This window comes from Bombyx mori, chromosome 1, assembly GCF_030269925.1.
Source record: "Bombyx mori chromosome 1, ASM3026992v2".
NCBI classification, from domain to species: domain Eukaryota; kingdom Metazoa; phylum Arthropoda; class Insecta; order Lepidoptera; family Bombycidae; genus Bombyx; species Bombyx mori.
In genome coordinates, this window is record NC_085107.1 from 7,043,457 (window position 1) to 7,058,015 (window position 14,559).

The 14,559-nt window shown below is 34.1% G+C and overlaps 1 protein-coding gene across 3 annotated transcripts in view; it reads right to left on the reverse strand.

The window, feature by feature from the left end:
• Window positions 1-13,973, reverse strand: part of LOC134198846 (uncharacterized) — a 38,131-nt gene extending 24,158 nt beyond the window's left edge. For 2 of the 3 annotated variants that reach the window (XM_062668471.1, XM_062668474.1), the window contains exons 1-4: window positions 13,704-13,973; window positions 13,032-13,639; window positions 5,491-5,517; window positions 5,286-5,414 (exon numbers count right to left, since the gene is read on the reverse strand). In XM_062668471.1, the coding sequence (XP_062524455.1) occupies window positions 5,286-5,414; window positions 5,491-5,517; window positions 13,032-13,639; window positions 13,704-13,830 (891 nt within the window). In that variant the 5' untranslated portion in view covers window positions 13,831-13,973. The remainder of the gene's footprint in view (window positions 1-5,285; window positions 5,415-5,490; window positions 5,518-13,031; window positions 13,640-13,703) is intronic. The other variant, XM_062668472.1, reaches the window with a different exon arrangement.
• Between the last annotated feature and the right edge of the window lie 586 nt (window positions 13,974-14,559).

Below are 14,559 nucleotides of genomic sequence, written 5' to 3' on the forward strand. Positions count from 1 at the left end.
TTCCAATTTCAATAGGACTACCAGCCGAACGGCCACTACAGCAGCCAAGCGGGTGATTGAGAACTACGCAGTTCTTCAATATAATATCGGCCGTCGTTCGCGTATCACGCATAAACTGCTGGATATACATTGATCATTTTATTAAAAAATTTTAGAGACTCGATCATTACTAAGAAATCTAAAAAAGAAAAGTTTTGTGGTGTTGTGGGACACCGGATAGGAACGAAGTACCTTATTATAAAAATATAAATTTTAAGTTATATTCGAGGTATAAAGAAAATAAAACTGGAGGTTTCGCAACAGCCCACGGTAATTCGGTAACGTGCGAACTTATTGTGGTACACTTCATTCACGGTTGTTTGCATAAGAGTTAGTCTATTGCGCAAACGAACGCTCTGAGATCGTGGTCAATGAATTATAAAGACATATGTTATTTTTTTTACGTTATTACAAAGTTAAGTCGTACACTGTGTTACTAATAAAAATCTTACGTTACGGACGTTTTTTCCCGGTTAGGGTGGGTACCCCTCCGCATAGTCCCATAAGGAACCTCGTTACAAAAAAATCACGATATCTTAGTTTTATATAAAGTTATTAAGGTTTATTATTTACAAGCGAGTTTACATGAATACACGATAGATGGCATTGTTCGTTTTCTGAATTCGTTATATTTATTATAGTTTAAGGTTTAATAAAAAGCGTTTCCAAGTGACTAGTGCCTCCACAAGGGGACCCGATAATCCAACAGTGACTAGTTGAAACTCCAAACTACATTAACTTTACTGTTTTTATAAATAAATGAAAAACCAATATGTGAACCATTCCATACTAATCCCCGATCTTACTAGAGAAAGATCTAATACGAAAAAAAAAAAACGAAAATTAACAAATCATCGTTTACAAAACAAACATGATTGTAATTAAATATTAAGTTTAAACAAAGGAACATTCAATGATAGAACTTTCAATCTTGCAATACCAACACCTCTTGGCGCCAGAACCAAATTACTAAGCATCAGAAATGCTAACCTGTCTCCTTTCAAATTTGACTGCGCCCGACATCACACGCCCATGAACTCTATAATGAAACGACCATATAAAAACAAAACTATGAGCATATATTATGATTAGGCCGATACACGAGTAAGGTAGAACCAATAAACAAACAACCATCATGAATACGCTGCGTCACCATGTCGGAAATCACTTATTGTAGGAGTGACTTGCACTCCTTCGCGAGACCTCTATCCGTGTCAAGTGCAAAACCATACAGTAATAACTGTATATTTGTTGATTACAAACAAACGAACAAATTAAGAAATTTCTTATTTCATTCAAAATTACGAAAAAGTATAAACTTACATATGACGTCAAGGTAACATTTAGTTTCATTCAATGACACTGTACCGAATAACCCGTAAAAAAAATCTTATTTTATCATTGACGATGATTTAACTAAATATAGAAAGAGTTGATGGTCCAAGAGACGTCGATTTACAAGTAAACTTATTTGCAATATATTTATGTATTTTTAATGGGTGAATTTATTAATTTGTTCTCTCTCGTCTTTATTTGGGTTTTTATCTATAAAGCAAATATTTATTGTTTACAATAAATAAAATGATACACTATTTATGAACACTAGATGATGACCGAACTTGGCTCGGTTTTTTTTTGATAACGCCATCTTATTGTGTCTTTAAAGCGGTTAGTTGCCCTCAATTAAGAAAAATAGTATTATTATTCGCCAATAGATGTCGGGAAGAGTTGATTATTGAAAACATGAATAAAAACATTTTCTGAAAATAAATCGTAGCTAGATCGATTTATCGCCCCCGAAATACCCTGTATACTAAATTTTATGAAAATCGTTGGAGCCGTTTCCGAGATTCAGATTATAATATACAAGAATTGCTCGTTTAAAGGTATAAGATACATAAAAAAGCCAGTTCTGCTGATGTGTGTTCGACATGCATACCTAAACAATGGCGCGCGCCTTTAACGGACGGGTCAAATGAGGCGAGGCGCGGCGTCAAATCTCGGGTTGCACCGGCTTGGCGCCGTTCGACACTTTCGAGAACTTACCACAGACATTGAAAATGATGAAAAAACAATACCAAAAGTTCTTGCCGTCTTGCCTCACTTCACAAAGTAACAAGCGACCGTAACAAACGAGTTCGACGAAGAATCGATTTCAGCAACACGACGACGTGCCAGGGTCGACTTATTGTTTATGATCATTTTAATTTGAAATAGCGTACGTGTTCCGACTAACATTTCTATCGCATATAAAACTATGCGAATGTGAAAGGTATCAAACAAGAATTTTATTTATCACGCTGAAACTTTCTTCGCGACGAGATCAATCTAAAACTCTGTTAATTGGTCAATTAAATGGCACTATCCACAACGAGCATGTTGTAAATTCAAATGTTGATAAATCATTCGGAAAATCACTGACTTAATTAGACTAAGAGATGCTAGCGGAGCCGATGGCTTGCACCTGAATAAATCAGGACTTAAATTGCTTTCCGCAACGACACTCCCATCGTCGACTTGGCGTTAATAGCCCGTGCAACCGAAATTTTAGACGAATGTTTGGAAATCTTTTTTGCGTTGAAATAGAACACCCCAGACGTGGCAGGCGCCATCGGAAAAAAAAAAACTGTTGTAATAGCATCCGATTTTAAGTTGTAAATCGGATTGCGCTATTATTTTATATGGAGATATTAAATAACTATATAGATTTAATTAATATGCTTTATCCAACCCCACAAGTCGAAGCCAAAATTGAAAACAATATATTTTAACTTACATATATTACCCGATATAAATGTAATTAACAATACCATTATTGGTTCGTATCAATATAACTGTTGGTACGGCAACTAACATCCAATCATTTAGATTTAACTACTTGGATCAACAACTCCGCCCCGGTTGAAATCGGATGGTCATAAATCAAGAATAATAATGCCGAGCTTTCGTATTTTTATTTTTGACCAAACAAATCTTTATCAACACAATTACACGATCGTTACGAAACAGTGAAATTATTGATTTTGTTGAAGGTTTTTTTTGTTCAAAAGAGGTTTATATACGGAGATTATCGATTAAGTCTAATAACGAAAAGTAATCGATTCAACTCGATACCCAAATTTAAACATTTACATATACCTCCTAAATAAGTATGCCTTGTAAAAAACCTCAATCTAATAAGTTTTGTTTTGCGTTATTCACCAATGAGTCACGCAAATATTTTAATAGATATTGAAAAAGTTTGTGCGAGAATCTTTGAAAAAGTTTGACTAGCATGTTATCTGATTTTGTAATAAGAGAAGTACATTTTGTTTATCTAAGCGCTTCCAAGTCTGGCAAAAAAGAGTAACATTATTATATTTGCACGTATAGAATGTTTGTTTGTCCTTGTGGCTAAACAATATCTTATCACCGTTTAAGAAGAAAAAAAGGACAAATTCGTTGTATCCCGTCTTAACGTGGCAGACAGCAACCAGGGAATGACGCGTTTGCTCCAGACGACTTTATTTTATTATTTGTTAATAAATATTTACAAATTAGCATTTTAACAAATTGTAAATATCACAAATACACAAATGAACAAGGCCGTTGAATTTGTTTCGCCCGCTCTTTTCTATATTTCTATGACACTTTTTTGTCCTACGGTTGAGCTAACATTTAATATATTCATATTCACGAAATCGGTAACATCTACATTTAAATAAATCCATTACATTTCATCACCAAGAATCACAAGATAAAGTCAAATCAAAATTTAATATAATTCTAAGCTGACAGCTCCTTTTGACTATCAAAGTTCTCAAGTGAATATTATAATAAAAATTAACAATCTGTAAACGAGAAAGTCATGAGGTGCTACAAAAATTTTAAAGACGACCAATTTATCACCGCTGATCATCGTTCCAGTTAATAATGTTTACGTATTTAAGCCAAACTCTTTTAGATAGGAAGTCACGTTGACATTTAAATAACCCGTCTCAAAGAGATGGAAGAGGAGCACAATAAAAAATAACATAAGAACCCACACACAGATACGTTTCCACAAATCTATAATTCTATCAGCAAGTCCGGCAAATACGAAAATAAGCATCAAAGTGTTTTTTAGAGGGAAGGCGACAAATGTCGAGCAGCAAGCCGCAGTAGCAAACACGTGTTACATATTGTCTGACAATATTTACAGTTGCTTTATTAGTCACGGATAGAAGAAAATGAAAATAGCATTTCAGAATTCACAAGAACGCGTCGTAACAATAACATCAAGGAAAGATTAATTTCAAACAATCCAAAGGCACAGACGTATAAACTTTTATTCAAGACGAAACCTGGAAATAACGTACCTCCAAAGACATGGTTGGGTAATTATCATTAAGCTCTGTTCAACAACTATTCATATACCTACGAGAGGATGTCAATAAAATCCAAATCCAATTGCGTCGACCCTTGATTTACAACGAATCAATAAAAGAGAAGGCTATCATTACCCTTTTTATTGCGTATTCAATAAAAGTAATGTGCTTCGTAATGAATGCGACGACGTGGCGACAGATTCCAGTTAAGAGCTAGATTTCTTACAAACGTTTGCATTACCTACGATTTAAGAAAATACAGACGAAAAATCTATTTCACAAAATGTTATAAATACATTTAAAAAAAATACATTTCGATGCAAGAATTTAAAGTACATATTTCTATTTGTCGATTCATATCAAAGTTCGCAGGCATTAGATTTAATACCAATGCAACATACCTCATCTGAAGAGAAGTTTTATAATGAATTCATCTATTATTTATAAATCAAAGGAATGCTTATCAGAATTAGCAATCCAACTGTTTATATGACATCAATATATCAATTGCGCGAACATAAGCACAATATTATAGTAGGATTGAAAAAAGACAGGGTTTGAGAGATGGCTCGTAAAATAAAATAAGGGACTACGTCCGGAGATATGTCAAGATAGTAAGCGATGCGGTGGGGGGCGCAGACCGGCGCCGGCCTTGCTCCCCGAGACCCAATTAGAAGCACACCTTTTGGACATGTGCTCTCACACTGCTTAACTAACACTAAACCAAATGCTAGGGGACAACTACATCCGTTACCGTTTATCACAATTTTTTCGTCAAAATTCTTTCGACTGTTCGAGTTTTGGCAATTTTTTTGGGTCATTTCCAGTTTTGTTTCTTCGCACTAAAGTTTAACGGTATCGTAAAGTAATTCGTAAAAACTGAAGAGTATTTCAACGTACCTTGGTCTTCACAAGTTTTACATTTTCTTTGCACATTTTAGCAAGAGCGTGATACTCGCCTCTCGCGGCACACAATATCCATTGCTTTTGTTTGGAATCCAAAGGATCTGTCTCACTTTTCTGGTCAAGCTGAAATAAGGCTATACTTAATACAAGAAAATTAAATTGTTATTTTCAATCTCAATAGAGCAGATTCTTTTCTTACCGAAATCCTGTCTTCCTCGTCGGTACCCTGTAAATGGAATTACTATTATGACATCGGCTACATATTAATTTTACGAAAAGAAAAATCACTATATCGGTCAGTATGAATCAATACTGAAAAGAATTGATTAGAATTAAAATAAATAAAGACGATATTTACATACATAATAAATATCCTAACGACACATATAAATTAATCGGAACCTAATATTTCAAAATTAATAAATGAGTACTTATATTGTGAAAATAATATTTTGAATTAATGGTCAATAAATTCGAATTCTCCCGTCTTCAGGCTTGCGCTGCGTTTAATGCAGGATTCAAAACGTCTTCAGTAATCTATATGATAAAGTGTAATTAAAAACCATAAGTGGTGCATTATACAGTTCATTTTTCTGTAATGTTATAACGAAGTTATGATGTATGTGGCCCACGTTCAGGGCGTGCGCTGCCCAGCATGACCACTTTACCACCTGTCGTTACATATTTATGTCTACACTATTGGCCTCACTGTTAGGGACTTGGATATTGACAAGATAACATCCTTAATGTGATGTGTTTGATTTAATAAAAGATTAAGACTGTATTTAGATTTTGCTCAAACTCGAACAATTAAAATTAGAACTTTACAAACGTATAACTATTGTTATATATCAACGAATATTTTCATACTTTTGTTCATAAATGAAAACTCACGTACTTTTCTGATACAATTATTTATCTACTGTATCATTTTTATTTTGTATACGCATATGTACGTAAAAATAGATGCTCTAATGACAGTAAATGAGACACATGTTTGGCAACAATGGTCATAAATAGAAAAGTCGTTAAAGGCATTTAAAAATAATGAATATAATTGAAAGCAATGCTTTGACTCTTGGTTGCCGGAGAACTCCAGGCGTGCGTGCGTCCCGGCTCTCAACAGGACGTCGGACGGGTCATGGTGTTCGCGCTGAGACACATTATGGTGGCAACGATGAAGGCACGACATTACGATCCATACACGTCATTACTTCCTAACTTCACATATTATATGGATCTGACCAATCAATAAATCTTCCCCGACCAAAAACGTACAGTGCTTTAATTAATTATTATATTATCGGCCACAAAACGGACATAAAGAATTAGTCTGGAAAGCCTATTGTATAGATAGAAGATAAGATTTTATCAAGAGACTGGCGCCTTCGACCGGCCCGCATTGGTGCAGTTTCGGTTTTAAACGCAACGAAACACTTTCAACATACCACATCGTTTCTACAAATTGAATTTCGCTGCAAAAACAAGTTCCTACTTTCGCAAACGTTGCCGCGTTACGATCTCGGACATTCAATTGTTTAATCGTCAGAATACATATGAGCCGCGTCTCGGTTTTATCATTCAATAGCTGACGGCTAATTCACTCGTTCCTATTTTCCAGTTCGACAAGGCTCGTTAAGTGTGGCATCCGCGTTGTTGATGGCTGCAAGTGATTCTCAGACCCGAATAACATCGAGAGAACAATGAAATCGGTCATATTTTCCTGCCAACTTGCAACAGACCGTGCCACTGTTATCTACCTCATCGCGCATAATAACTATGCATTTATACAAAACGTTGATACTTCAAATCAAGTTTATTTGCTTGTCATTACAAAGTATACAACGTTGTTTCAAATAGTTTGGGTATGTTTGCCCACAGCCTATGCCAGGCCATTAGAATCTCGTTCTTTTACATTAAAGTAAGTAGATCTATAATTAAACCCCTCTCATGGTTTAAGGAGGTAATAAAAAGTTTTAGTAGTTGCTTAGCTACTAAAGAGGAATTGAATTTCGAGTTTGCCGTGATACCGAGAAATTGCAAACAGACTTTTAAAACTTCTTCAACTAAAGTCATTTTAACTCAATTACGAGTAATCCCACGTGTGAAAATTGGAACGGCTAACAATCAAGGTCGTTGGTTAACCGGCATAGATTAATCCATTAAACTAAATTAAATTGTTGATGCCATTAAATCAAAACATCTCAGGATGCATCGTCACTTTGCTAATAAGTGTACAAGGTTTAGAATACTTTAATACCACATTCGAATATGCGAGGAAAATTGTCGTGCCTTTTCTAACGGATCAAGACATTTTGAATGCTTAGTGCAAATCACGAATGACCTTTTTTTAGGGCTCTAATGGTGCACGTGCGCGTTTGTGCCACACGATAGTAATTGTCGAGGGACAATCGACCACAAGTCACGAGTCTCTGTTCAATGCAACACATGCCGTGAATAATGATGAAAATATTGACATATACCGGACAGGATTGTGAATTATTTCTAAGTTAATTAATTACTAATTCTCATGTGTCAAAGAATTAATTCCCAAAATAGAAAAAAAAAAACATTTACGACTCGCTTTGTTTTTTGTAATAAATCTTTGACGTCTTACAATATTTTATACACTTCGAAATATGTATATTTTTATTTTATAGCAGAGCGTGAGAGGACTTTCATCAAAATCTTAACATTTTTATAAGACAAATTGACGAGCGGAAGTGTGTGCATACATCGTCAGTCTATTTCAGTGTTGATTTATGTGTCGGATTCTCCCTTGGACGGGTGGCAATGTGGCATATTAGTGAGAAGCGGATTGTTCATTTAATATTTATTGCTTTCTAGACGTGCCTAAGTGAACTCCTAGCGTGTCTAAATATTTTAAATGGTGTTAAAGGTATTGCTAACTGCATATAAGTTTCAAGTACTTGTTAATGCAGCATAGTAGGCCCGTTGACATTAAATCAGAAAAAGTTGAGAACTCGACATTTACTGATCTTGAATTTCTGCTAAAATGTTTAACAACAAGTTATTTTTTATTTCATTAAACCGTAAAGCTTATAGTGGCAATTTCAAGGTCTATTACATGCGCCGAAGCGTACGATACAGCTAATACTTGCCATTAAAAGCTTTTGTTGTTTTCGTCATGTAAGCTTCCCCAGTGTGTAAGTCCCCAGTGGGTTGTCTCGTTCATTTGATGCGAAATTATTATTGAGCATTTTTTTGCACTCGCCACACATATACCTCTGTTTTTCTCTCTCTGTAAAATATGCCCTTCGGGTGTACTGATATTGTATGTGTCATAAAAAAAACGGCAATTAAAGTATTATTTCATAATAAAGGACTCGGGATCTCACTCGTCATTTATAAAACTACTTAAAAGGCCAAAGGTGTGTTTAAACTTATAAACGTTAGCAATTTCCCGTTTCGTTCCGATATCCCGGCGCGATCACTAAATTTATTATCGATAATAATCATATTCGACATCATTTTGACCGCCAAAAGGCCATGACGAAGGTTTTACAATTCAATTAGTTACACCAGGTGTCGACGGTCAGGAAACTTTTGCCCCTAAAAGCCGGAGCTACATTTTAACGTTTAAGGAGCTGTTAAGCAATTCATAGTCATGTTCTATAGTAGTTGAATATTGTATTAGTATATTTTACATTTTTTTTTCTGAGATATTGATAATATTAAGATTATTTCATTACGTTTATTATGAGAATATTTTTAATATTTATCTATTATTATTTTTATGTTTTTATTGCCGTATTGGCAAACGAGCATACGGCCCACCTGATGGTGAGTGGTTACCGTCGCTCATGGACGTCAGCAATGCCAGGGGCAGAGCCAAGCCGCTGCCTACCGTTTAATACTCTCCACAAGCCTCGTTTGAAGAAGAATTAAACTAATAACACGCAACTACGGATCGACAAGGAATTTTATCGAAATTTGTTTTAATAATTAGGCATAAGTAACGTTATAAGGCATTATATCCCCACATTACGGACATTGTGTATATCTAAAAGAATTCACTTAATAATTTAACGGAAATAAAATACCTAATCCTTTTTGAACAAGAATACCTTGTTAAACACACATATTGATTGATATCTCGTCAAAACACGGCCTAATTAAACTCTATATCGCATTGCTTTGGATCAAAATATTTGTTAATGATTGTCAGCCGACTAAACAGGTGGCCCTGGGGGCTGTTTCTTCAAATCACATTGTCCAAAAATTACTTTACTCGTTATAATTTAATGCAACACGAAATGTTAGTATCAACATTCGCATTATTTTTTTTGTCTTTTCTGTTAGCTCTTAGAAAAAACCTTTCGGTGTACCTGTTGCGAAATGGTTACTCTCGCTCAAAGTCCTTATAGTCCAGGATATAACTTAATCTACGGAGAAGGACACTCAAACCTCGTTGAAGGATAGTTAATTCCAGAGTTGAATGGTTCTTAGACAAAATGTGTGCAAACGCATATAAAAAGCAGCCGTTACTGTTTATAGGCCAAACTTTTCTATGATAACCATACGGTGTTAAAAATAAGATGAGAGTATTATCTCAAGCAATTCCTCTGAGCATTAATATAGAATTTATTAACTGAAACTTTCGTCATAACCTTCTGTTCAATAGTGTGAAATGAATAAATAACTTGCATGAACTTTCGATAAACTATGCCTAAGCACGATATCTAGAACGCCTCATTAAGGAGCATTTTTTAAATAATAGTCAACCAATTAAATATGTGATAAGGTAGATTTCTGAAATTGGTATCTACTTCAATTGTATATGTTACAACGGTATTTTAAGTATCTTTTATATGTAAATTGCTTATTCTTATTTATGTGTAAAGAAGCAAAATTTAATTATTTTTTATTTTTAATAATTATTATTATATTATAATACTTTGTATTAATTGTATGTATATTTACGGAGATATGTATGTGTGTATGTATGTGTAGGTATATGTATTTCACTGGAATGGTACACCGCGCGTAGTTCGTTTCCAAATGATTCTTGTCCACCTGATGGTTGTCTGGAAGATATCGCTCTTAGCAATAAGACCGCCAATTGTACTTTTTTGTGTTTAATGTATCGCACTGTTTATTTGTTTTTTGGTGTACAATAAAGAATACTCTCTCTCTCTCTAGAGACTCAGCTTAGACAGTCAAGTTATAAGTATCTCAGTTATTGTTAATTTAACATTCATCGCGCGTTTGTCGATTTTATAGAGAATCTGTTCTATCGCTATACTAACTTGAAACTGTGTTTTATAAATAAAAATTGTATAAAATTCCGTCCGTCCGATATTGTTCTGACCATTAAGAAAATTGAGCAGTATAAATAGGCAGAATAAGGGGACCTTGCGGATCTACAATATTTTATAGAAACAAATCAGGCAAATAAAAAAAACTATATCATTTTTATTACACAATGGTATTCTTTGATCGGGAAAGTCGTTCGTATTAAGCACCTAGTTCTTTAGAAAAATCACTGGTGTCCACACAGAGCTGTCACACAGTCTTACTTGCTAGACTAAGAACATTATATAATATTTGAAAATATTCCTCACGGTAAGCAGCAGTTTAGCTATACTACTGCATTACCACTACTACGGATTAAAAGATAATCTACCTGTGATATCCATAAAAATGTTGATGCCATAAGTACCTACATCATACACTTTTTTAAATTGAATTACATCACTTTTTTTTTTGTTGCTTAGGTGGTGGACGCGTTCAAGGCCCACCTGATGTTAAGTGGTTACCGGAGCTTATAGACATCTACAACGTAAATGCCGCCAACCACCTTGAGATATAAGTTCTAAGGTCTCAGTACAATTACAACAGCTGCCCCACCCTTCAAACCGAAACGAATTACTGCTTCACGGCAGAAACAGCCAAGGTGGTGATACCTACCCGTGCGAACTCACAAGAGGTCATATCACCAGTAACATTATTATTATTCATAATTAAAACTGCTTTTGCAGTTGGTTGCAGTAGTGATAAAACATAGGACAGACTAAGAGACACATTTCAGATGCCATGCGTATGTTAAGAAAAACGGTATACACAAGTGTGCAGTTCATCAACATACCACAAACAGTGGTGCCAATAAAATTTTAAAGTGTGACAAAATACTCACTAAAGAAATCATATTAATTCGACATATGGTGCTCAAGGGCATTGAAATATTGTGAAATGTTCAGGACATTAATTATGATTTATCCTCTTGTTGTGAAATTGAAAATCCAAGCCAAACAAACAATTATTTCTGTGTGTGCAAAGATACATAAAATGCTAAACAAGCTATTAAAATAAATAAATAAATAAATATTTACTAACAATCACGCCACGTTAACTGGTCCCGTGATAAGTTCGTAAAGAACTTGTGTTACAGGTACCAGATAACGGAAATAAATGTAAGATTTTTTATTATACACATACATATATTTAACATACATCCATAATCCTGGAAAATACTTTATATTTATCATACAAATATCTTCCCTTGGCGGGATTCGAACCCGCAACCCCCTTGTGTAGTGACCATGTCACTTACCACTACACCAGACGGCCGTTTGAAACATGTGTGATGTTTTTTTGTAATTATTTTACAGGATCCAAATTTTTCAGACATCATTAATGATGCACCACTTCTTTATACATCACACCGCAATCCATTTTTATAATAAAGGACACAAAATAATAATTATATAGTTCAACAAAGACAAAACAAGAAGCAAATCCCTAACAACTAATATATTTAATTTTTAATAATATGTACTATAGTTCGGTTTCAATCACCTATGCCCATCAAAACCATAAAATATTTAAATGGCATGATCAAGAAATGAATTAGATAAGTGAATATCATAAAAACTGTATTTTAATCAAACTTATAAAAGCATAAGAAAATAGTCAATACCTTAAAATATAGGTCATGCATTGTTATATATTATATACTACCTACTACTACTATCAACCCACAGACGTATACTGCTGGACATAGGTCTTCATCAAGCCTCACTACAAAGATTGGCCCCGCTTTACTTGTATTCAGCGCATATTATATTAATATTTTCTTAGCAATTAAGTAAACACACTAAAAGACTAATTTGTTTGTCAAACATTGTTGATCTACTAGAATGAAGATTTTGAATATTTTTTCTAGGTTATTCATTTCTTTTTTTACACCTAAGTGTATTAACAAACCCCAAACCAAACACTGCGACTGTAACTGACAACAAACATTTTAAGTCATTGTAGGCTAAAGGATAAGTTAGTTTGTGTATTTATATCAAGAAATACAATTAATATAATAGTGGTGAAATGCTTCAAGTAGGTATCAATCTATCTAATGATATTTGTACTTGACTCATGTTTAGGAATGACATCAACAACGAAGGAATGCCTGATAAAAATAATCAAACTGAAAAAAATGCATTGACACCATTATTATACAATCAAGACATAGAGCTGAGACTCAATATGGGCAGCAACATTCACATTGTGATATGTATGGGCTGCTGTATACACTTGTCGCCAGATGAACTGTGAACTGGTTCACTCATCTAAGCAATAAAAATAATATTCAAAATAAATAAAATGTTGATAAGATATGTAAGTACAAAAATATATAATATAATTGTAATGTCTATTATAACATATTCAAATTATTTGATTTAGAAGTAGAATACAAAACGTTGAACAAAATTTAGAACTTACCATTGTGCTGAAGCTTGTACCAATTTTATTTGATTTCAAGACATCACTTTCTGAGGCCATTCGATTGAACATTTGCTTTCTTTCCTTCACTGAGATCTTGTGCTCATTGTCTACCAGCATGCTCTCACTTCTTGATGAAGTCAAAGTAGATTGTGAGGTCTCAGATATCTCAACACTTTCATTGTTCGGTATAGAGGTACGGTGAGACTGTGTCTGTGGGCTTGACAGTTTTTCCAAGTTTTTTTCTGAAGATCTTCTTCTCGGATGGACTTTTGGTGGTACATCTTCACTTTGTGCTGAAGCAAGACTTTCTTGGGTTTCGCTTATTGGATTACACTGAGTATCTTGTATAAGATTAGTCAATAAACTGAAATCCTGATTAAGTTGAACTGGTAACGGCGGCCTTGGAGGTGGTGGGGGATCAGACTCTAATTGCGTGTCAAGAGATCCCACGTGTGGTGACTCAGCTTTAGTCTCACTGACCTCTTCCATATCTTTACCGTTATTTGGCATATACTTCTTTTTGAGTATGAGCCATTTCTCATTGTTTTGAGTTTTTATTATAGCGAGTGCATTAACGTTCTTTTTGAAAGTACTTCTTGCTTCGTCTGAAAGTGAAGCCGGTGTCAAGGATTGGCGATGAATCTCATTCCTACCTAAGATTATACTTACCTCTCATCTCAGGATTCATAAGAAAAACTTTGAAATGCTTCACTAATTCGTGGTTTGTAACTTTACCATTGTGTGCTAACATAAACTTAAGTATTTCATCGAAACTTAACTCGGTTGGAGCAGACATTTTTTTTGTATAAATAGGAACAGAGCTACTTTATAACTTTTCTATAACTTAAACGATTAAGTTTAGGCAATTGAAATTTGGAATATTTTTAGATAACCATACAAAACGTCAAACAAACCGAGCTATCAAACACGTTCCGTTTTCTTTCAACATCAACTTGATAAAAACGTTCCGTTCCATAAATAAGTAAGTTCATAATGGTCAGGTTGAATAACTATACGGTTTAATGAACACAAAAGCTCTTTTAAATGACAAATATTTCACGGAATCTTATTGGAGTTCAAAAAATAAATTAAATTAATTAGGCTGATGACATTAAACCAACATGGATAAAAAAAGGCGTTCAAATATTATTATGGAAATTATACGCTTAGAATAATACTAAAACAAATCACACGCACAATACTTATACACACAATAATTATATCGTAATTTAAAAATGATATTTCTTAATATGTATATATTTTTTTCTTCTATTTTACATACAGTACTTTATAAAAGCTACTTAATAGGTGTTGTAGTGTTTATGAGCAAAATGGTGCTGTGACTCGTCGCTTCTTCTATTCGGGTTCTATAGCTAGCTTAAAGATATTGCCTTCCTACCGTTATAATATGATGATGATTATTATTATTATGTTACGTGAATATTTTTATTGTACCACGGCCGTGTTACTCTTTAGACAAAAACGGTTAAACAATTTGGAGCAGAAATATGAAAAATGGCCACAT